General features: G+C 45.0%; 1 protein-coding gene across 1 annotated transcript in view; it reads left to right on the top strand.

Moving 5' to 3' along the window:
* HHATL (hedgehog acyltransferase like) overlaps nt 1-22876 on the top strand; it is a 135218-nt gene extending 112342 nt beyond the window's left edge. The window contains exon 12 of the mRNA XM_085628794.1: nt 22599-22876. Coding sequence (XP_085484920.1) covers nt 22599-22720 — 122 coding nt within the window. The 3' untranslated portion in view covers nt 22721-22876. The remainder of the gene's footprint in view (nt 1-22598) is intronic.
* Nucleotides 22877-23341: the final 465 nt, after the last annotated feature.

Here is a 23341-nt window from a genome sequence, read left to right as displayed (position 1 = left end):
CCCAGGTCATCTGTGGCCCCAGCGGGCTCTTTGCATGGTGCAGGAATCGGCCTTACACCTGCCCAGAGGGAGCAGCTATTTATGATGCTCCCTCTGAGCAGGAGCCATATGGGTTCTGTTTTCCTGCCCGCACCGGTGTGGGCAGGGAAACAGAACACACCTTCTCTCAGCTGGCGGGGGCATTTTTGAATATACCGAAGGCTGGGAAAAGACTTAGTATTTGGTGGGGGATTTAAAAATGCTCCCACCAGATGGGAGCAAACATGTTTACCTTTCCGTGCCAATGTAGGAAAGGAAACCACTGTGCCACAAGGGTGTGCATCCCGAGACACAGCAAGTGGACCAGCTCCAGGGGATGGGGACTCTGGGGCCATTAAAGGCTCACGGAGGGGGGTCATGCTGCCCCTCCCTTTTTTTTCAGTAACACCCCTCGGGATGGGGTCCTCTGGGTCTTTTAAAGACTCGAGGAGCAGGGCTTCCCTTAAAAAATACTTTGGGCCCTCGGGGATGGTGTTATCATGGCCAAATACTGCCCGGGGACTCAGGCCGCATGCCCCCTCCCTATATTAATTCAATTGGGTGCTGGGGATGGGGTCCCTGGGGCCAAATATGGCTGAGACACGAGGGCCACGTGCCCCCTTCTCATAATAATTAAATTGGGCCCAGGGCCTTAGGGCCAAAAACAGCTCGGGGAGGGGAGCCACACAACCCCATCCCTTTATTAAATACATTGGACCCCAGGGGAATGCGTTCCCCGGGGCCCAGGATAGCCCAGGGAGGGGGGAGGGGGCTGCGCACCCTCCCCTAAATTAATGAGTGTGGCCTTGGGACGCCACTTTTTTTTTATGCATTTCCATGGCAGTCCCACGGGATCCCAGCAAAAAGTCTGTGTTTTTTTACTTTTCAGTTTTTGCCTAGGGTCTAGGCCATGGATACTCACAAACTTTCTCTAGGGGGCCAGATTTACAGTGTGGTTTGTAGCCGAGGGCCGCACCGGTGGGGGCGGGATACGTGGGCGGTTGAACATAGGCTCCTGCAGTGGACGCCTTATTCCACTGTGCCACCAGACCCGGCATACACACATCTATCTATCTATCTATCTATCTATCTATCTATCTATCTATCTATCTATCTATCTATCTATCTATCTATCTATCTATCTATCTATCTATCTATCTATCTATCTATCTATCTATCTATCTATCTATCTATCTATCTATCTCTTTCTCACTATCTCTTTCTCACTATCTCTTTCTCACTATCTCTTTTTCACTATCTCTTTCTATCTCTCTCTATCTCTCTCTATCTCACTGTCTCTTTCTCTCTCTCTCTCTTTCTCTCTCACTCTCTATCTCTATCTCTCTCTATCTCTATCTCTCTCTATCTCTATCTCTCTCTATCTCTGTCTCTCTTTATCTTTATCTATCTCTACATCTTTCTCTATCTCTATCTATCGATCTCTCGATGTCTGTCTCTCTCTATCTCTGTCTGTGTCTGTGTCTGTCCCTGTCTCCCTCTGTCTCTGTCTCTATCTGTCTCTGTCTGTCTCTATCTCTGTCTGTCTCTATCTGTCTGTCTGTCTCTCTCAGTCTGTCTGGCCGTCTGTCTCTGTCTGTCTCTATCTCTATCTGTCTATATATGTCTCCTGTTTCTGTCTCTCTCTGTATCTATCTTTTTCTGTCTCTATCTGTCTCTCTCTAAACAGGAAGCGTCCCAAAAGGCCCTTTAAAAGTCAGCTGTGAAAGCGCTTACAATTGACTTTTAAAGGGCCTTTTGGGAAGCTTTCCAAAGGGGCCCTGAGGTCACAAAGGCAGACAGTAAACACAGAAGATGGCCGCAGGAGCATACGTAGTGAATACGTAGTGAATACCTATTTAATACGTATTCAATATGTATACTCCTGCAGCCATCTTCTGTGTTTACTGCCGGCCTCACTTGAAATGTAGAAAGTGCAAGGCAAGGTCCGTGGGCTGCCAAAGAAGGCCTGCCGGGCCGCTGGTGGCCCGCGGGCCGTACTATGAGTACCACGGGTCTAGGCCCTGCCCACTTATAGAATTTATTTTGCAACTTCAGGACAGGGGACTAAGTGTCCAAGTCCTCTAATGGCTGCCAGTAACATTTTTCTCATGTTGCTGCTAGCCAATCATAGCGCCTGCTCCCTCAAGAATCTGACTCCCACAGAAACAATATGGCCCAAGGGAACAAAAGCTCCTTGAGCCAATCAGAATGCTCTATTTTTAAATTGGCACTTAAGAGACTCTTGCGGGCCCAACCATTTAGATATACTAATATTTTTAAACCTTAATTTCTCAAAAACTGCCGAACGGACTGACACCAAATTACAATAAACACAATCTGCGGACCGAGATCTAAAATCCTGCCAAATTTTTTGTAATTCGGTTCAGCTGTTATTGCTGAAGCCCTGCTTAAAGAAGTCCATGGAAAATGCATGGGGATTTTGTGTTTTGGGACCCGCTTTTTTGTCAGCTCGTGCTTGATGGATCACTCCAAAAATTTCCATGCACAAACTAGGCAAAGAAGAGCATTTTTTAGGAAAGTTTTCTGGCAATTCGTCAGACAGTCCAAAGGTATTAGCAACACAAAAAGTACATTTCCTATGGAAACGCTGACCTAACTATAACTATATTTATGTTGTTGCGCTCCACGGACGCCCAATGAGTGTCGCGTTAAGCTGGTGGAGGAAGCCAGCAGTAAATCTCTGTCCTCCCAACCAAAATCACACGCACATTCAGAGAAGGAATCGCCATCAGATTTATTCTGTGTGTCCATGTATCAGAAAAGAAACAAGATGCATTTCGGCTTTTCAGCCTTGATCACATGATCAGCTGCCGTAGAATGTTGCTTAAGTATTGTGCCAAAATAGACAAAGGACAATAGTGTTGAGAACAATCAGTTGCCATCTTAGAAGTATAAACAAACAGCAGAAGGCAAACTTATCCCCTGCATATAAAAAGTAAGATATATACTTTGAAAAAGGACAATAATGCAGCCTTGTATCACATCATACATCCAAAATAAGTAAATAATAGATCATCTCTGTGCCGGTCACTCCTCCACGCACTGCGCACTGCGCACTGCGCACACTCCCCGTGGGTGTGCCCTAGCTTCCCCGTTCCCGCCGCTGCTCGCAGCTGTGCCCCTGACCACGAGGCGTGGTCTCAGCTTCTGGATCGCAGCGCCGCCTCCTGCTGCCTGCGTGACCTTTTGCTCGTTGCTCCTGCCTCTGCACTCTCGTCTGTCCCCCCTGTGTTGGGGCTGCTTTCCCCTGCTTTGCCCAGCCTTTCTATCTTTTTGTCAGTCTCTTGCCCAGTCCGCCGTTTTTCCCGCCGTTTTTCCCGCTGTGCCCCCGCCACCTCCCCGCTCCCCGCCGCTGATCCCCTGCGGCCCCGCCCCCCTCCACCTGGAGCCTTCCCATTCGCCGCCCCGCTCCCGCCTCCCAGCTGCCCCTCCCTCCCACTGGAGCATATAGGGAGGAGTGCACGCAGTGGTGATCTGTGACCTCTGTGCCTCTGGGCCGGTCACTCCCCCCACGCACTGCGCACACTCCCCGTGGGTGTGCCCTAGCTGCCCCATTCCCGCCGCTGCTCGCAGCTGTGCCCCTGACCACGAGGCGTGGTCTCAGCTTCTGGATCGCAGCGCCGCCTCCTGCTGCCTGCGTGACCTTTTGCTCGTTGCTCCTGCCTCTGCACTCTCGTCTGTCCCCCCTGTGTTGGGGCTGCTTTCCCCTGCTTTGCCCAGCCTTTCTATCTTGTTGTCAGTCTCTTGCCCAGTCCGCCGTTTTTCCCGCCGTTTTTCCCGCTGTGCCCCCGCCACCTCCCCGCTCCCCGCCGCTGATCCCCTGCGGCCCCGTCCCCCTCCACCTGGAGCCTTCCCATTCGCCGCCCTGCTCCCGCCTCCCAGCTGCCCCTCCCTCGCTCCACCCCCCCCACTCTCCTCTTATGGCAGAGTGGCGAACGCGCAGCGGGCGCGCCGAAGGAGCGCCGAAGGTGCGCCAAAGGTAAGCCCGTCTGCGCCCGTCCGCGCCTGGACCGCGCCCAGTGCCAAGACCTCTGGCCCCCGCAGACCCCAGCCCACCCGCCGGACGCACGACACCGCCACCCTCAACGCACTCAACACCGGCCGAATCCCGGGATGCTACCGAGCCACCCCGAGACGAACCCATGGACCCTTCAGCTGTCACGCCTGCAAGTTCTCCTGCATCTGGACCTGCCCCGCACCAGCACCCGCCAAGCCGACCACCAGCAGCAACCACCTCAAGTGCATCCTACTCAACACCCGCTCCGTCCACAGACACACCATCGAACTCTGGAACCTCCTCGACACCACAGCTCCTGACGTCGCCTTCCTCACGGAAACCTGGATGAACGACTCCTCAGCGCCCGACATCGCCATCGCCATCCCAGACGGCTACAAGATCGCCCGAAGAGACCGAGGCAACCAGACCGGAGGAGGCATCGCCATCATCTACAGGGACACCATCCGCTTCACGACCAACACCGACGACACCCTGACAACCGCCGAACACCTGCACTTCCAGATCCACACAGACCCCAAAACCACCCTCAGAGGCACCCTCATCTACCGACCCCCGGGACCACGCACACGATTCAGCGAAGACATCGCCGACTTCATCAGCCCGCACGCCCTCCCCTCCGCGGACTACATCCTCCTGGGGGACATCAACTTCCACCTGGAGAACAACAACGACCGCAACACCACCACCCTGCTTGACAACCTCGCCAACCTCGGACTCAAGCAGCTGGTGACCACCCCCACCCACCTCGCCGGACACACGCTCGACGCTGTCTTCTCATCCAGCAAGGACATCGTCTTCAGCCACGCCACCGGACTCCACTGGACGGACCACAGTTGCATCCACTTCACCTTCAGAAGATCCACGATCCACCACCACCAGCAACAGGTTGCTCGTAGCAACTGGAACAAGATCACAGCAGACCAGCTCGCCGCTTCCCTGAGCCAGCACCCTCCCGCCAGCTCAGCGAACCCCAGCCAGGCCGCCGACAACCTCACGAAGTGGATCAGCAACTGCGCAGATGACCTCGCCCCACTGAGGACCCCGCCTAGCAGACCCGGCAGCAAGAAGGCTCCATGGTTCACCGACGAACTCAAGAGCTCCAAGAAGAACTGCCGAGCCCTCGAGAAAGCCTGGAGAAGGGAGCCAACACCGGACAACATGACCAACCTCAAGCTCGCCACCCGGAAGCACCATCAACTGATCCACGCCACCAAGAAAACAGCATTCAAGGACCGGCTGGACAACAACGCACACAACTGCAAGGAACTTTTCAACATCGTGAAAGAGCTCTCCAACCCCAACGCCGGAAACAATGACATCACCCCGTCGCAAGACCTCTGCAACTCCCTCGCCTCCTACTTCCACAACAAGATCGCGGACATACACAACAGCTTCAGCCCACAAACAACGCTCCCAACGACCGCACCAACGCCCCCCACCACCACCCTCAGCGCCTGGACCCAGATCAACACAGAAGACACCATCTGCACGATGAACTCTATCCACTCCGGATCTCCGACTGACCCCTGCCCCCACCACGTCTTCAACAAGGCCGACGCTGTCATCGCACCCCACCTGAGGGACATCATCAACACCTCCTTCGACACCGCCACCTTCCCTGAGAGCTGGAAACACGCCGAACTCAGCTCTCTACTAAAGAAACCAACAGCGGACCCCACCGAACTCAAGAATTACCGCCCCATCTCGCTCCTCCCGTTCCCAGCCAAAGTCATCGAGAAGACCGTCAACAAGCAGCTGGCCGCCTTCCTCGAGACGAATGGATCCCTCGACCCCTCACAGTCTGGCTTCCGAGCCAACCATAGCACCGAGACCACCCTCATCGCTGCCACCGATGACATCCGAGCCCTGCTGGACAACGGTGAGACAGCGGCCCTCATCCTCCTAGACCTCTCCGCAGCGTTCGACACTGTTTGCCACCGCACCCTAGTGCAGCGCCTCAGCAACATCGGAATCCAGGAGAAGGCACTGGAATGGATCATCTCCTTCCTCGCTGGAAGGACACAGAGAGTTCGCCTACCACCGTTCAGATCTGCAGCCACGGAAGTCATCTGCGGCGTTCCCCAGGGCTCCTCGCTCAGCCCCACCCTCTTCAACGTCTACATGAGCCCCCTTGCGGCCATCGCATGCCAACACAACCTCAACATCATGTCCTACGCCGACGACACCCAGCTGATCCTCTCCCTGACCAACGACCCAGCCGCCGCCAGAACCAACCTCCACAAAGGGATGAAAGACGTAGCCGAGTGGATGACGACCAGCCACCTGAAACTGAACTCCGACAAGACGGAAGTCCTCATCCTGGGCTCCTCGCCCTCCACCTGGGACGACTCATGGTGGCCCCACGCCCTGGGCACCGCACCCAAACCGACAGACCACGCACGCAACCTGGGCTTCATCCTGGACTCCTCCCTCTCCATGACCAGACAAGTCAACGCCGTCTCCGCGTCCTGCTTTAACATCCTGCGCATGCTACGGAAGATCTTCCGGTGGATCCCCACCGAGACTAGGAAGACGGTCATCCAGGCCCTCGTCACCAGCCGACTGGACTATGGCAACGCCCTCTACACCGGAACCACCGCCAAGCTCCAGAAGAGACTCCAGCGGATCCAGAACGCCTCAGCCAGACTCATCCTCGACATCCCCCGACGCAACCACATCTCCGGACATCTGAGAGACCTGCACTGGCTCCCCGTCAACAAGAGAATCACCTTCCGTCTCCTCACCCACGCACACAAAGCCCTACACGACCAAGGCCCGAGCTACCTCAACAACCGCCTCAACTTCTACGCTCCCAAACGCCACCTTCGATCGACCAACCACGCCTTCGCCGCCGTCCCCCGCATCCGAAGAGCGACAACAGGAGGAAGGTCCTTCTCCTACCTGGCCGCCAAGACCTGGAACACCCTCCCGACCGACCTTCGCCTGACCCAAGACCACCTCTCCTTCAAGAAGAAACTCAAGACCTGGCTGTTCGAGCAGTAGCAGCACCTTACCCCCCCCAAGCGCATTGAGACCCTCCGGGTGAGTAGCGCGCTCTATAAATGCCTTGATTGATTGATTGATCTTATTATTCTGAGAAAACATGTTGTGGATATATTTTCTGCATCTTCTCCAATAGTAGAAAAAATATACATATTAAGGAACAGCATATGGGTACCCAGGGCCGGCTTTAGCGCTGGTGGCACCTGGTGAGACAGTGTTTGTTGGTGCCTCCCCATGACCTCCTTCTCTACGGATTCTCTCACTACCACCTTTTAACAGTGCAACTCAAGTCTCCATAACCAGTCTCTCCCTCATGCATTTCTTTTGTTTTCTAGCGCCACTCCTACTAATGTACCTTACATCACACACACACATTACACAGAGGCAATGAATTATGTGTGTGAATCTGTGTACAGGAAATGTTACATAAGAGTGAGGACTACAAGGTGCAGGAGTCACAAGTCATCTATATTGGTAGACAGTAATGTTTGAGAATGTTTGGTCTGGAAAAGCACAAACTCAGAATTTAAAAGGTAACACCATGGTTTAGGGTTGGCTTTACTAATAAGAATTGATTTCAACCCAATTGAACCCTTTTTGCAACATTAGGACAATGAAAGACTGAGGAAAAACTCATTGCACCACCCTAGAGCTGGCCCTGTGATACCATACCAAATTCATTCAAATGTATCTCCCTAGCCCAACCAAATGGGAATCTGCAGCAATAAGGCAGATGTCAAATATGCCAGAATCCTATTTTAAACTGAGAAGGGGGGTTGAATGGTCGGAGGGGGGAAGAAAGAAGGAAGGGAAAAGGTAGATGAAAGAAAGTGGTGATCAAATGTAACAGAGAAAGAAAGATGCTAGGTTGCAGAAGTTTGTATAGAAAACCTACAGCAGGCAAAAGCCTACTCCATTCCTTCAGCAGCCACCCAGATGTCCTTAAGTGGAGCATTCCCTATGGTGAGCTCCTAAGGGTGAAAAAGAATTACCTTACAGGCAAGGCTTTTCGAGTGGAGCAAGACATCAGAATTCACAGGTTGAGGGAAAGGGGCTACCCTGAATGGGTGCCCCTTCCTTTTACAGACTCTGTGAGACATTACATTCTTCAACAAGTACTAGTGACAACAGCAACCCACAACTTCCAACTCCATGGATCTCCTCACTGCCACTTTTGTTTCTTCACCACCCAGATGGCTATCTTCGGCTCACTTTGCCGAACACCTGGAACCAAAATTATATATCTTGGAAATCACTAACATTATTACCTAAATCATTTTTATCATGGACTTCAACCTTTCACAAGCAAAATTCTTGGCAATCTGTTCACCTTTTTGCAGTTTACTGAATGCCACTAGACTGGCTAGCTACCCTGCCTCTCATTTCCTCTTACTTTAGAGACCAGTGGCCCATCATGGACCAAGCCAAACCACCCTCACACCACATTACCTCACTAATAAGAACCTTCCTAAGGGAACGTTCAAGCTCTACCCCCCAAAGTTGCTGACTACTTCCCATTTTTCACTGAATATCAACAACAGATTCAACACCACCCTGAAAACCAACACCAACACTCAGCCTCTGGTTAAGCTGAAGTCCAGTAAACCAAAGTCTTTCACACTCTAAGACACCAACAATTCTATTGACAAGAAGGAAAATAAAAGGAACAAAATCCAATTCCACAATGATCTTATTAACCTGAAGACACGTCTCTTCAAGTGACGGAACCTCATCACTTTGGCTAAAGCCCCTGTTGCAAGCCATCCATAACAGAAGCATAACCTTCTTCAAAGGCATCAACCACTGAATCAGTCTGTTTCCGACTCTCTGATATTGTATTTGACAGACAGGCACTATGTTATACATCAGCTACAGAAAAGAATCGGGCACTGAAATGACACCTAACAAGCTCTGACCTTTCATCACATTTCGCCATAAAACATTAAAAAATGGCACAACTCGAAGATTCACTTTAATCACAAACCTTGCTGAAATCCAGGCTACCTGCAAGCCTCCTATAGCACAACATTTTCATATCCACCATGATAACGTACCTAACCAGACACACCTCCAGAGAATACTCCACGCCCCCTGGCGGAAGGAATCTCTGTTAATGAATTCGAAGCTAATGAAGAAAGTAACTCTGGGTCCCACTAGTACTTAGCATCCCAAAGAAGTCTATCGAGTACATTTCATGGTGTATGTTCAGGGCAAATACCTATTTTATTGTGATATTTGTTAAATTTTTCTTCCCTTCATAATTGTCCACCTACTATTGTCCTTGTCTCTGTAAACCTTCAAGCAATAGAAGTTCAGATCTTTATACAATGTAAAACCCGCTCTGTTACCCTCCCTTTTTAGGTCTCACCTACCAGACAGTGCAAAGACCTTTTGTGGCCTTACCAAAAATGTGCACTGATCTTATAATCCGCCCATGTCTTGCCATTGGCTGGCTTTACTGTCACTCTCATTTACTTGCTTCTTATTTAATGCCTTCCTGTTCTTGTGTTTGCACCTGCCCTGGAGCACAGCCAAAGCTTTTATTGGCTGAATTATATCCTTCCAATACTCACTTTTAGGGAACTAGGTTTTTGTTTTTGATTAAGCACTCTACGAGAGTGCACGTTTTCCTATCTCTCTTCATCGCGTGCTTATCCCTAACCTAGTAATGGCCCCTGCGCTCCCTTTTACTCTCGCTCTCATGAGCTGCTCACTCACTCTCTTCTTCTTTTCCCACTGATCTCTGTGTTGCTGTCGCTCTTGTGAGCTGCTCACTCACTCTCTTGTGCTTTTCCCACTGCACTCTGTGTTTCTCTCTCCATCTTGTACTTCCTCCTTCATTGCTCTTCGCGGATTCATGGTCTTTCAGATTATTGCTGATGAACCACTCCGTTTTAGGAAATGCACTTTAGAGCAACTTAATAGTATTTTCTTTTATTTACTGATCCAAGTGGCATCCGCAGTACAGCCTTAAACAATGTTTCTGCACTTTGAACATATTTGCAAAAGATGACTTCAACAATATATCTGCACTTGAAACCTCTTGCACTTCATTCTCCAACATTAGATTGCTTTTTAGACTTTTTATTTTGTGTTTATATAGCTTTATTAGCAATTTTGTTAATGCATAAAGACATCAGCATTATATAGAAATAATTCAACTACAACAATATAACAAAGGAATTGGCTGATATCTGGAAGAAAAGAGTAAAAGCAATTTGTGGGATTTATATAAGGTGAAAAAAAGGGGAAGAGAGAAGGGAGGGCAGCAGAGGGGAAAGAGGGGGTAGGAGAGTGGATGGTAATACTATGCTATAAAGAAATAAAACAGAAAAACATACTAGATTAAATACTGTAAATGAATAAATATAAATTATCTAATGAGTAAATATATAAATTAGCTTAACAGGGTAGATAATGAAGAACAGAGATAAAATCTTTCAAGGGGGTTTGAAATTTTCAGAAGTTATATGAGAAGTATTTTTTAAGACAATTCGATCTGGATAGGTGGTAAGGGGCAACCAAAAGAGATCCCTATTCATGATTGGTTTGCAAGAAGGGGAGAAAGCAACATCAAGTCTATGGAAATGACAGAGAGTATTCCACCAATGTTGTATGGAAAGTTTTGTGAGATTTTTCCAGTTAAAGGAGATGTGTTGAAAGGCCAAAGCAAGCATTAGGTCAAAAAACCATGATCATGTGGAGGAAGATCTAAGGAGTCAGAAAGGCTTCTAGCAGAGAGGAGAGGTATAGAATAAGGAATGGAAATTGTAAACAAACGAGAGGTGTAAGACCAAACCTTCTCCCAAAATTCAGAAACTTAAGGACGGAGAAAGAAAAGATGAAGGAGGTCAGCATTAGAAGAACCACAAGTCCAACAGTTAGAGTCAGCAGAGGAAGAAAAGTGTGCTAGGGAAGCAGGGGTAAGATAAAGTCTGTGATAAAGGAAGAACATAGATTGGGTAAGAGAAGCAGAGCGAGAAATTTTTAAAGATCTGGACCAAAGGTTATCCCAAAAGATGATAGACCAGTCGCATCCTAGATCCGATTCCCAAGAAAGATCCAATTTAGATTTAGCGCGATCTGGATTGGGAGCTGAAAAGAATTTGTATATAAGAGAACCTTTGGGGAGAGTAAGAAGTATTTTGAGAAGAGGATTTTGGATGTCAGATGAAGATGAATGGGGAAGGGAATAGTATATATCAAGAATAATTGCCATAAGAGTGGTAAACTTCTGCAAAAAGGAGCGAGGGCAATAAAACAAGGATTGAAGTCGGGGAAAGGAGCAAGGTGAAACTCCATCAAAAAGCTGATTTACCCATAAAATACCTTTTAATCTCCACGCGTTCCAAAAAATGGGTCTGTTGTTGAGGAGAATAAGTGAATTATACCAAATAGGAGAGTCTAAGAAAGATTCACGGGAAATGGTAATGGGGTGAACCAAAGGTTTCAAGAGGGAACAAGTATGTCTAAATAAGGGGAGTTTTAGCAGAAAAACGAATAACTTCTTTGAAGGAAAAGGGTAATAATAAGATTTGTTCAATGTAGAGCCAAAGAGGAGTAAATGGGGAAGGTTCTGATATAAGCCATCTTGAGGCATGACGCAAGGAGAAGGATTTATGATAAAGACTTAAATCCGGGAATTTCACACCACCATTAGATTTTGATTTCCGAAGAGAAGATAAGGCGATTCTGGATTTTTTATTCTTCCAGAGAAATCTAGAAAGACACGACTCAATACGTTTAAAATAGATAGAGGGGATGTGAATGGGCAGCATGGAGAGGATATAAATTAAAATTGGGCCCCACCAAGAAAGAAAAAGAGGGTTCCAAGAGGAGAATGATTTCTCTATTCGAGATAGGGCAGCAGACATATTCAGTTTAATGGAAGAGGTGATGGAATTGGAGAACCATATGCCTAGGTACTTAATTTTTTAGCTATTCCAAGCATCCAGTGGAAGAGAAGAAATGAGGAAGACAGAATTTTGTGAGAGGGAGAATTTCTGTCTTGTCTGAATTAATCTTGTAACCGGAAACCTGCGAAAAGGAATTAAATTCAAGTAGTAAAGGAGGAATAGATGTTTCAGGAGCAGAGATGAATACAAGAATATCATCTGCATACGCAGAAAGTTTCAATTGGTGATCACCATAAGGGAAACCGGAAATAGAATCATTATTACGGATAGAAGTCAAAAAGGGTTCAAGGGCTAGAACGAAGAGAAGAGGGGATAAGGAACAGCCTTGACGAACGCCACGTTGGAGAGGAAAAGAAGATGAAACGCGACCATTAACTAGGACCGAGGCTATAGGAGCAGAGTATAATAGGGAGATAAGTGATATGAATTTAGGACCAAAACCGTGCCAGCATAACGATGAAAACAAAAAGGACCATTCTACTCTATCAAAAGCTTTCTCTGCATCAACAGAGATAGCAGCAAGAAGAATAGAAAGGGAGGAAACTTTATTTAAAACATTGAGAAAAAGACGAGAATTATCAGAAGTGAATCTACCTTTAACAAAACCACATTGTTCTTTACCAATAAGATGGGGCATGAGAGGATCTAAACGTAAAGCAAGCAACTTAGCAAATAATTTATAATCAACATTAACTAAAGAAATCGGGCGATAGTTTTTACAAAATTGAGGGTCACGACCATCTTTAGGAATGAGGCAGGTAGTTGCCTCTTGAAAGGTGCTTTCTGTTTTACCAGTTGAGTAAAATGAGTTGAAAAGCATTAAAAGTTTAGGGAGTAACAAGTCAGAAAAATGCAGGTAAAATTCAAGAGAGAAACCGTCTGGACGAGGCGTTTTCCCTTTAGTGAAGCTGTGGAAAGTTCATTAAGGGAAAGATCATTTTCAAGGTTAAGATGGGAAGTAGAGGTAGTAGGGAGTTTATCAAGATAAGTCTGGATGAGAGAAGGAGTGGGGGGAGATTCTGGTGTGTAGAGGTCTTGATAAAAAAGTTTAAATTCATCCAGTATTTCCTGATCTTTATGTAGGAGGGAATTATCAGAGGAGTAAATCGAATCAATAAGAGTACGTTCTTTACATGTTTTAAGGTAATTTGCTAAAGGTTTCCCTGCCTTATTACGACCGTCGTAATAACGAGCACTACTATGAAGGAGTATTGAAGATGCATTGTCAGTACAAGTTTTGTTAAACTCAAGCTTGGCTCGAATCAATTCTGGTGAGATGGAACTTTGTGAAGATGTATAAAATTCATGCTCAAAAAGTTTAATTTGAGCTAATACAGTTTTCCGTTTTCGAAGAAAGTGTCTCTTTTTCTTAGAGACAAAGTCTATAATGAAACCCTGTGCAGTAGCTTTAAAAGAATCCCAGATAATATGGGGGGGAAGTGCTAGAATCACAATTAAGAAGAAAGAATTCATTAACGAAGCAACGAAAAGAGGAAGAGAATAGAGTATCAGTTAGAAGGGAAATGTTGAAACGCCATCAGGAAGATTTTGGATGTGGATGGAGTAAATCAAGGTCTGTTACAATTGGAGCGTGGTCAGAGATAACTATAGGTTCGATAGAGGAAGACAGTACATTTTGAGATAAAGCTTGAGAGAGAAAGATGCAGTCTAGACGAGAAAGGGATGCATGAGGAAGAGAGAAAAAAGAGTAGTCAAGAGTATCAGGATGAGAAAGTCGCCAAGAGTCAATGAGATGTGTTTGAGAAATAGTGTCAAGGAAGTGCTTATGAGTCTTATTGGGAATAAAACGGACTGTAGATTTGCAATCCAGAAAAGGGTCTACAATTTGGTTGCAGTCACCACCCAGAATAAACAAACCATGTCGAAATTGAATACATTTTTGCGTAATCAAAGGCCAAAAAGAACAATCAGGCTGTGTAGGACCATAAATATTAAAAACAGTTAAAGAAACAGAATTAATTGACAGTTTAGCTAATATCCATCTACCTTCCGTGTCATTTTCTTGCGATAAAACTTTATACTTCAATTTCTTGTGACATAGACTAACAACACCATTTTTTTATTAGTAGATGGAGAGAATAAAACCGTACCCACCCAGCCTCTTTTTAACTTAAGCGATTCAGTTTCTGTAAGGTGGGTCTCCTGTAAGAGGACTATATCAGGATTAGAAGAAGTGAGGTGGGAAAGGATTCTCTGTCTTTTAATAGGATTGATAAAACCCTTTACATTCCAGGAGTTAACTCTGAATGTAAAAACATTAAAAATCTAGAAGAAACAGAATCGACAATAATAAGAACATCAACGAGGATAACAATGAATGAAAGGTAAAAAGGATAATGAAGGAAGAGGAAAAAAGGGAGGGAAGAGAACAGATGAAAAACTCATACGTAAAGTGAGAGAAATTGAACAAGGGAAGAAAAAAGAAGAGTATGACCATTAGAAGAAAGGTAGAAGGAAGGAAAAAAAGGGAAAAGGAAAGAGACAAAAAATACAAAAAGAGACAGTACATATCCAAAAGGATGACTGAAAATAACACACTTGAGGGAAACAAAAAACAGATAATGGGGCAGGGACAACGCACGACAAGATGAAACCACCCGAACCTGGGGAGTCCAACCGCATCGGGACGAGGGAAATAGGAAAGGGAGCATACAAGTTGAAGAAACAGAAACGAATCTGTATGAGTAAACAAAAGAGACAATTAACATTACAATAATATATAGAGACATGTATAACTAGCTAGTGTGTAACAAGAAATATGATAAAGATGAAGAATACATGTTGCGTAACAAAACTACTACTTAACAAGCAGAGCCAGTGAAAAGACATCGTCAGGAACTTCTTCAAAGAAATGAGATTAAGTATTCAACTATTTGAAGAGTTAGAGGTCTCCATAACATTGGTAGTATGAATATGAATAAAATTCTTAAGTTCTGCAGGGTCTTGAAAAGTCCACGTTTGGTTTTGGTATGTCACTTTGAAGATGCATGGGTGAAACAAACCATATCTAGCACCAATAGCTCGGAGAGGAGGATGAAGATTCAGGAATTCTTTCCTTCTGGAGGCTGTGGCATTGGAGACATCTTGAGATAAAAACACCTTCTGACCAAGCCAGGAAAGTTGTCTTTTAGATCTAGCTGCAGAGAGAACTGAAAGCAGATCAGTGAACTTCAAAAAAAGAATGATGACACCACGTGGTATAACTGGAGCTGTTGAAAGAGGCAGACGAGGACCAAGCCTGTGAGCTCTTTGAATGCTGAGTGAAGTAGTAGATGGCATATCCAGGAGTTTCGGGAGAAAGGAGAAGAAAGATAAAGGATCATCACCTTCCAGAGACTCAGGCAAACCATAAATACGAAGACTGTTTCTCCTATTTCTATTTTCTAAATCTTCAGTATGTTGTTGAAGGCTGTGGACTGTTTTTTCTAAAGATGAAAGTCGCTGAGAGTTGTTGTGTATCTCTGAAACTTGCTGTTTCATTGAAGACATTCTACTTTTCATTGTAGACCATTTTTCTTCAAGAAATTGCATTTTGTTGTTGGTTTCTTCCACAAACGGGCGCAAAGCGTGTATCACCTCCAAAAGTAACTCCATAGAGATCGAAGATGAAGATTTGTCAGGAGATGGAGGGTCATGCTTCAAACGTTTCGATGTGGAAGTAGACAGAGAAGATTTATTTGAAGCAGATTGTGATGAGGAGCTGCGATTAGAAGTTACTCCAGCCATCTGCGATGCAGTAGAAGAGGAGTCTGATGTAGAAAAAGATGGAGGAGCTACCAAAGGACTATGTTGTGATGAAACAAAAACAAATTTGGGTTTGCGCAGTTTTCCCATAAATAACTGTCTCCCAGAGAGTAGAATAAACATTGCACAGGCTTAGTGAAAGCAGTGATCAAAAATTCTCCAAAAGAATCAGCAAATGATTTGACTAACGGTGAGTTGTGCATGTATCACCAACAAATTATAGAGGAACAGGCAATGGAGAAGTTAAAATATTGACCACGTGCTGAAAAAAATCGAAAATGTGGCCGTGGTATGTGAAGGAGAAGGCGAAGAACACCAATCTTGTCTCACAAAGCCAGGTGATGTTTGAAGTAATCAATAATCAGTCAGTTGAAGGAGTGACCTGGCTGGAGTGATAAGAAACCTCTGGAATTGATAGTGGCAGAGCTGTGAAGACTGCAGCTAAAATAAGCATAATAACTTGGCAGGAAACAACATAAAAAGCAAGGAGCGCTCTATTCCAGAAAGGTATATGGACCTTAGATAAGGCGCATGCATTTCATGCCAGGTTTTAAGAGAGAGTTAGTGTCCATAGGCAAAAGAGTTGGATAAAAATGAAAGGAAGTTCCAAACAAAACAAAATGGCGGGCATTCTGAGGAGAAGAACGTAGTAAAAAAAGGTGTTCAGCATACCTTGATATATTAAGTCCAAAGTTCCTTGTTATAGCAAGGATACTGCCCACATAGATATTGCTGTAAAGCTCAGAGCATTCTGGGACTTGAGAGAAAACTTGCCTCCATGTATGTTGAAACGCGTTCTGCAGTGTTCATTTAAAATGGCAAACGCGCTGAAGTAAACGCGTCCGCGACTAAAAGAAATTGCAGCACAGCGCGCTTTAGCACAAAAAGTATTTAATCGGAGTCCGGACATGTTTCGGTAAGGATTGCGGCAATTTCCGACGGTTCCTGAAGCGGAGAGCGCGCCTGCAGGACAAGAACGGGTCCCGGTGCGGCGCAGCAGCTCCGTCAGGCGGCCATCTCTAGCAGCGACGAAGCCACGCCCCATCTGCTTTTTAGACTTTAATTCCTAGAAAAATAAAAGATATTTATTACAAATTTTAAACATTTAATCATAACTTTACTAAGTTCACACCTTCCAGACCAAATTAATACCTTTGCATTTCCTTCTTAGGTTCCCACATGATTAAGAATTTGAATTGAGCAATGCTTTTAATCCTTTCGCTCACTCTCTTCATATGTCTACCGTTATAGTTTTTTAATGTTTTAGGCAGTTCTAGGTAAGGATTTGTTGTGATACTTTATCATTGTTGACTGAATTTGGAATCTCTCTTGCTCTATCTGGTAAAGTTAGGCCATCTGAGTACAAATGACATTTAATGAGAATTAATAGTTTTTCCTTTTGCATACAACTTTCATATATGATCTAAAATGTCTGCAAAATTGTTTTCGATGACTGCACATGAAAATCTACTCAAAATCTTTCCTTCATCTACACAATCTTTGCCTTCTGTCCCCTGTCACTGTAAGTGAAAAAAACCCACAAGGCCCACCATAAAATTCCTCTTGCTCCTAGCGAAGAGATTTATTCTGATCAGGGCGGACTGTCTGTACGGGGAAACGGGCGTATCTGTGGAAGGCCGGAAGGGGGGGGCTGGTTTTGCAGCAGTGGGGGCCGGTTTTGCAGCAGTGCTGAAATATCGCCCCCCAGTAAAACAAGCACTTGCAATGCAATCGGTCTCGCCTTTGGGACCTTATATATATTTAGCTATGTAGCACATTAACCTGGGTGCTGAAACATCTACTGTTCTTTAACATGGTGGAAAGTAAGCACCAAACTGCATGACACACCATCTATGGGAACACATGGAGAAAAATATTGCCTTTCAGCGGGAAATGGTATAGTCCAAAGCTCTTTTCAATATAAAATCAGGGCCTTCGGTGGTCATATCACTAAAAATACAAGATTTAAAAACAAATATTATTGTCTACTGGTGCTCTTGGAAGACAATTTCTATGGACTGGAATCTAGATAATGCTAAAGTGATTCTGTTTTTTTACTGACCCCTGCTGGTCGTTTTCTTTCAGGAAAGTTAAATAGAGGCAGTTGCCAGAAAAATTCCCTCAGCAGAAAGCAATTCTGGTATTTTACTGACCTCTACTGGTCCTTTTTTATTAAGACAGTTAAATAGAGGCAGTTAAACAGAAAACAAAGTCGCTAAGCGGAAGCAGACAAGTCCAAGGGCTGATCTCCAGAACCCACAAAGTACACACACATATGAGTATATACTAATATATAAGTATATATTAAAGTATATAAAAGAGGTCTCGCATGCTCGACCTAAAAAGCAGTTGTGCTTCACACTTGCAAACGCCCCCCCACTGGGAAGGGGGGGGGGTAGACAGTCAAAACTGCCAGGGCTTCTTTGGGTTTCCAGTCCGGCCCGGATTCTGAAGCGGAGATAAATCACACCGGTGGGATGGGCGATGCGAATTGTATGTTGACTAATGTCATTCGCTCCTCTGAGACATCTCTTATTTTGATGGGGGTTAGAGAGTTTGGAAACTGGCACAGCATTTTGAAGAGAGTCCAGTGTCACAGATTGCGATGTTCTGGATGCCTATAATAAGCCATGGGGCATTAATTGCCCTGGTGATGGCATCAGAAACAAACAAAAGAGCATCTAACCTGCCACTCAGCAAATGTTTAGGAAAAAATACACAACGTTGCTTTTCCATACATGTTTTTCATTTTTTAACGTGTTGCCAATGGAGGTTAAGGGTGCGTCATTGGCAAGGAAAAGAGTGAATTTCAGTGAGGAAAGCACATCCGATTTCAGCTCTGGTGCTAGTGAGAGAGGAGGAGAGTGCCTTATTTTAGTAAATAGGGTCCTCTCCTCCTCTCTCCTTTTCACGTAGCGCAGTGCAGCATTTGCGTCTGCTGCAGTGAACTACGTGAAAAATGAGTAAATCTGCCCAAAATGTGCCATATCTACTAGGAAATTGTATATTTTTTTCTCTCCCCCTGCACTGGCACACATTCGGCAGCTATGTGGCAATGCACACACCCCGTGCCATAGTGCAAGGGTGAGTGTTTTCTCTCAAACATAGGCTTCGTTATGGAAGGGATCCCTTCCAGTTCAAAAACTATGCTTTAAGGCTTTTCCGAATTTGTATGTGGGTGTGCTGTACGTTGCAGCACACATGTAAAGTTGGAATCACAAGGAGAAATTAATACATTTCTCTTTGTTTTCGCTGTCTCGAAGCGCAAGTCCCTGTCTACCAATGTTTGTAGAGTACCCCCTTGAGGCAAAGTACCCTCAAAGTTGTACATAGCACAACGTGCGGTACTCTGGGATACTATCCAACACAAATCCTGATTTGCATTCAATAGTAAATCAAGTTCTTACACTTTGCACCAGGTTTGTATCACAAAAGTGACGCAAACCTGGTGCAAAGCGTTAGTAAACCTGGGCCAGAATTGGATATCTGTCACATTTGTGAAAGAGTAACCTGCCACCAAACTCTAACTCAGGCCCTAAGTCTTGAAATGCTACTTTGGGGCGATAATTTACTAACTATAGAGTCTACCCACACACGGTGCATTACATTTCCAACTGGTGCCACAGCCGGTCATTAATTTGTGAATAAATATTAATACTGTTCACCTCATTGTATGCTGGAAGGATGGCACACTGAGAGGAACACTTACCATGTCCTGGAGGTCATGAGTATGAATGTCAGCAAGGCAGACTGAGCCTTCAATCCTCACGTAGGTTGATACATTGTGTACCATAAATTGCATAATGATAATAGCAATTACTTCACGGTGCCTAGAAGTAGCAGAGTGTGGTATACAGGGTTAAATAAAGCACACGTTTTTATTCTCATATACCTGGGATCTATATATTCAATTTTATAAAGAGTAGTGGAGGAGAAATATAATGCACATGTCCATATGGATTGACTGTGCAAAGTAGAGTCTTATGTCCGACTGTGCCAACCACTGCTGACAGGTCTAGTGGGGCATGGAGGCCTGTGTCCTTGAGGTATAGGATTCCTAGGGCACAATCGATAGCTTGGAGGATGGTTGTTCCGGTGGTAGAGTGGGGCATGAAATTAGTTGATTGTCTTTATGGATCTAAAGCAGTTCAGTAACATTGTTTCTAATATTTTGTCAAGGAATGGAGGGTCTGTAAAGTGGTCTTGCTCTGCTGTCCTCATCTGCAGAAGTGCTCGTCTTTCATAGACACCGTTGCCTTGCATCTCTGGACACACAAGTCAATACATTTTACATTAGAATGTTGAGTGCTCCTTTAAAGACAATGGAGTGCTCCGGGCTTCTACTGGCTGGTAGAAGCTCGGTGAGCAACATTACAATGTTTTTTTAATTTCACAGCTGATCCTGTGAACAAAGGCCTCCCGGAGTCCGAGGTGATTTAAACTCCCTCAGGCCCCAAGAGGCCTTTGCTTTTACAAATTAGAACATTCTGCCCTCTAGGGGCGGAATGTTCTAATAGCCTTAGAGCCCTCCGTAGTGGGCTCTACCGGACATTAAAGGCCCGCTCACTTGTTAAAGGCCTGAGTCAAAGCTGGAGCGGGCCTTTAATGGCCGGGCTCTGAGGCAATAATATACCACCTCACATTAACACCAAACGAACAGCTCCTGCTGAAATCAGATGCTGGGTGCAAATGTATCCACATAGTGGGAACTGGACCACCGATAGCTTTTAGTCACTTTGTGGCACTGCAAAAGGTGCAGATTTAGAAAAAATAGTATAACGCAGTACAGGAATAAAAGTTTCAGTGCTGCATTGCGTAAGGGGAGAGAGCAGCATACAGCCATATTTTCTTTCCTTGCACTGGCACAGAAATAGGATGCCTAGCACTACTCACCTACCTTTGCACCATAGTTCAAAGTTGTGTGCATGATGTCTGACAGAGTTTCTGTACTGGAAAGCTATCCTTTCAGTAAAAATCCTCTGCTTGACCCATTTTGATAGCATTTCACACATTCGATGTGTGCTGTGCATGGCAGATAGTGTGGAGCACTAAGATATAACCCAGTGTACTTTAAAGTGGCAAAGTGCTATTTGTGGTAGGTAATTTAAGGGCAACTTTCCAGTGCAAAACAATAAGGCCCAGATTTTCTAAGCCTCTGTGTTGTCTTTGCGTCTCGCAAGGCTATTCAAGGGCAACACAAAGGTTTCCGTAGAATATACAAAGCCACACACGCGGTGATTTGCGCCACCTTGCGTGGCTTTGTACAGAAATGTAATGCAACGCAGCAGCATGCGCTGCGTTACATTACATTTGGAACTGGTAGGTGTTTCATGGGTGGAGCATGGGCATTCTTTTGCATCTATCCATTTAGAAAGGTTTGTGAACTTGCAATTGTCAAATCAGTACGGCTGCCAGAGGATGGGGCAACAAGGAGAAAAGTATTTTTTTCCTCCTTGTTATTTCCTCTTTTTATGCTTTATTCATTCCTCATCATACAGAGCAAGAGGAAAATGACTCTATGGATTGTTTTTGTGCAGGAAGGTATCCCACAAGGTGCGCCAGTGCAAAGAGAGAGCAGAAATGGTCCATGTCTGTGTAAATATAGCAGATGTATGCTCTCTCTCTTTAATGCAATGCAGCACAGCAAGCTCCCTTGCTGCGCTGCATTGTGTAAAATCATAGTAAATATGCCACTAAATACTTTATCAACACTTTGCGTGACTTGGCATGATTCTGTAGAGGCCTGAACGGTTGATAAATGTATCACAGATGTACATCTGTCATGTTTTGAGCACAAAAAGAAATTTTTAAAAAATGCCTTTTTTAGCAGTAGTCTTATTATTTCAGTGTGCAATTTGTAAAACATTCTCCTTTTGCATTCAGACCATTGAGTGGCTGACGAGGTGAGACTCTTTTTACATATGTAACTTCGATGATATATCCACATTACACCTTTTTTTGGTGAAGTGCAGGTATTTTACGAATGGAATTCAGTACCTGAGGGGAGCACACTCTCACCTTCTCGTCTTATCTTGTGCACGGCCCTAAAGAGCTACTTTTTTTTTAGAACTAAAATTGTACTCTCTAGGGGGCATATCTACAAGGCGGCGATATAAAATTATCGCCGCTTTTGCGGCTGTTTTCGGGCGAAAAGCAGCAATAATTGTATCGCGATATCAGCAAGGTCATGCTATCGCGTGAAACCTTGCTGTAGCGTGTGAATTCCTAACGCCCATCTTTGCATCTCTAATGAGATGCAAAGTGGGCGTTCCTCCCCAGGATAACGGGAGAAATGTCGCTAAGTGACATTTCTCCTATTATCAAGCCTCACGCAATGCAGCATAGCGACAAGAAAAGTAGCGATAAACTCTGTTATCGCTACTTTCCTTACGCCTGCTTTGAAACTGACTTAACCATGATATCCTATGGAAGGTGGATATCATGGCTAAGTATGTGAGGCCCTATCAGCAAGCTATCACCAAACTTCGTGGGATTATGGCTGGGTTTCCGGCGATAATTATCCTAGCGCTAAGTGCGCTTAGCGATAATTATCGCCGGTTGTTACTGATATGCCCCTAAGTATTTTCTTGTTATGGTATTCATGCGATTAAATTAATGTGTTCTCTTTGTTAATCGTACCATATTGGTCAGGCTCTGTTCAGAACTAATATAGTCCTATCACAGCTTTCAAGATGCAGGTGTATATTATAAAATGCATTGCAATCCATTGACACCCTGACAGTGAAAGCGTTTAGTAACTAATCAACTGACTAAATGAGTAAATAATTAAATGAGATCCACCATTTTCTCTGAGTTTGTGGTCCACAGTTGACATGTTTCTGACTTGCCTTCTTCAGGTTTCCCTGTCAGCACCCTGTCCATCTGGTTCATCAGCTACTGCGGAGTTCAGCTGATCAAGGAGAGGGAGCGAACTCTGGCTCTGGAGGAGGAGAAAGCCGAGAAGCAGAAGACCTCATAAGTGCCACATTTTAAGGGCCAACCAAGGTTGCTGCATTAGCTCTCAAGTCCTATGATGACGAATTTTTAAGCGTCATACAATCTTGAACTATACAAAAATGTACAAAGTCACATGTAACACACAGATCTACTTTAAATAAAGATTTTCTATATGACATTGAGGGGAGAGATACAGGTATGACCTCAAATCCAGAAGACCATCTGCTTGTTTGTCAAATAGTAGGTTTGTACTGGGTTCCACATCACATTTTACTTTTTTAGTCATTTCCCTGTTTGCTGATCAGTATTACTTGTTTGCAAGATTGGTGATCACCTGAATATCGACATACATGTTTGGTTGGAGTGCTCATGGAGTTTCCTTCTCCCTCTTCTATGGCTACATCTGATTGACCATGGCCCTTCTACAGGCAAAATACAGAATTCCTGTCTCTTCTGACACTTCCACTTGCTACAAAATATTTTGCCTTTGGATTTTGTCCCTGTAACTTCAACTGAGAATCCCACACACTGAAGTTTTCAACATTGTCTCTTCTTGGACTCGTTTCAACAATCGGAAAATCTCAATCTTGTATTTAAGGTTTGCCACCTTACGCTACTTGAACACGGTTGCTGGCTTCAGTAA

Source organism: Triturus cristatus, chromosome 10, assembly GCF_964204655.1.
Source record: "Triturus cristatus chromosome 10, aTriCri1.1, whole genome shotgun sequence".
Classification (NCBI taxonomy): domain Eukaryota; kingdom Metazoa; phylum Chordata; class Amphibia; order Caudata; family Salamandridae; genus Triturus; species Triturus cristatus.
The sequence above is the reverse complement of the archived record's forward strand: the minus strand, read 5'-3'. Positions and strand labels throughout refer to the sequence as shown.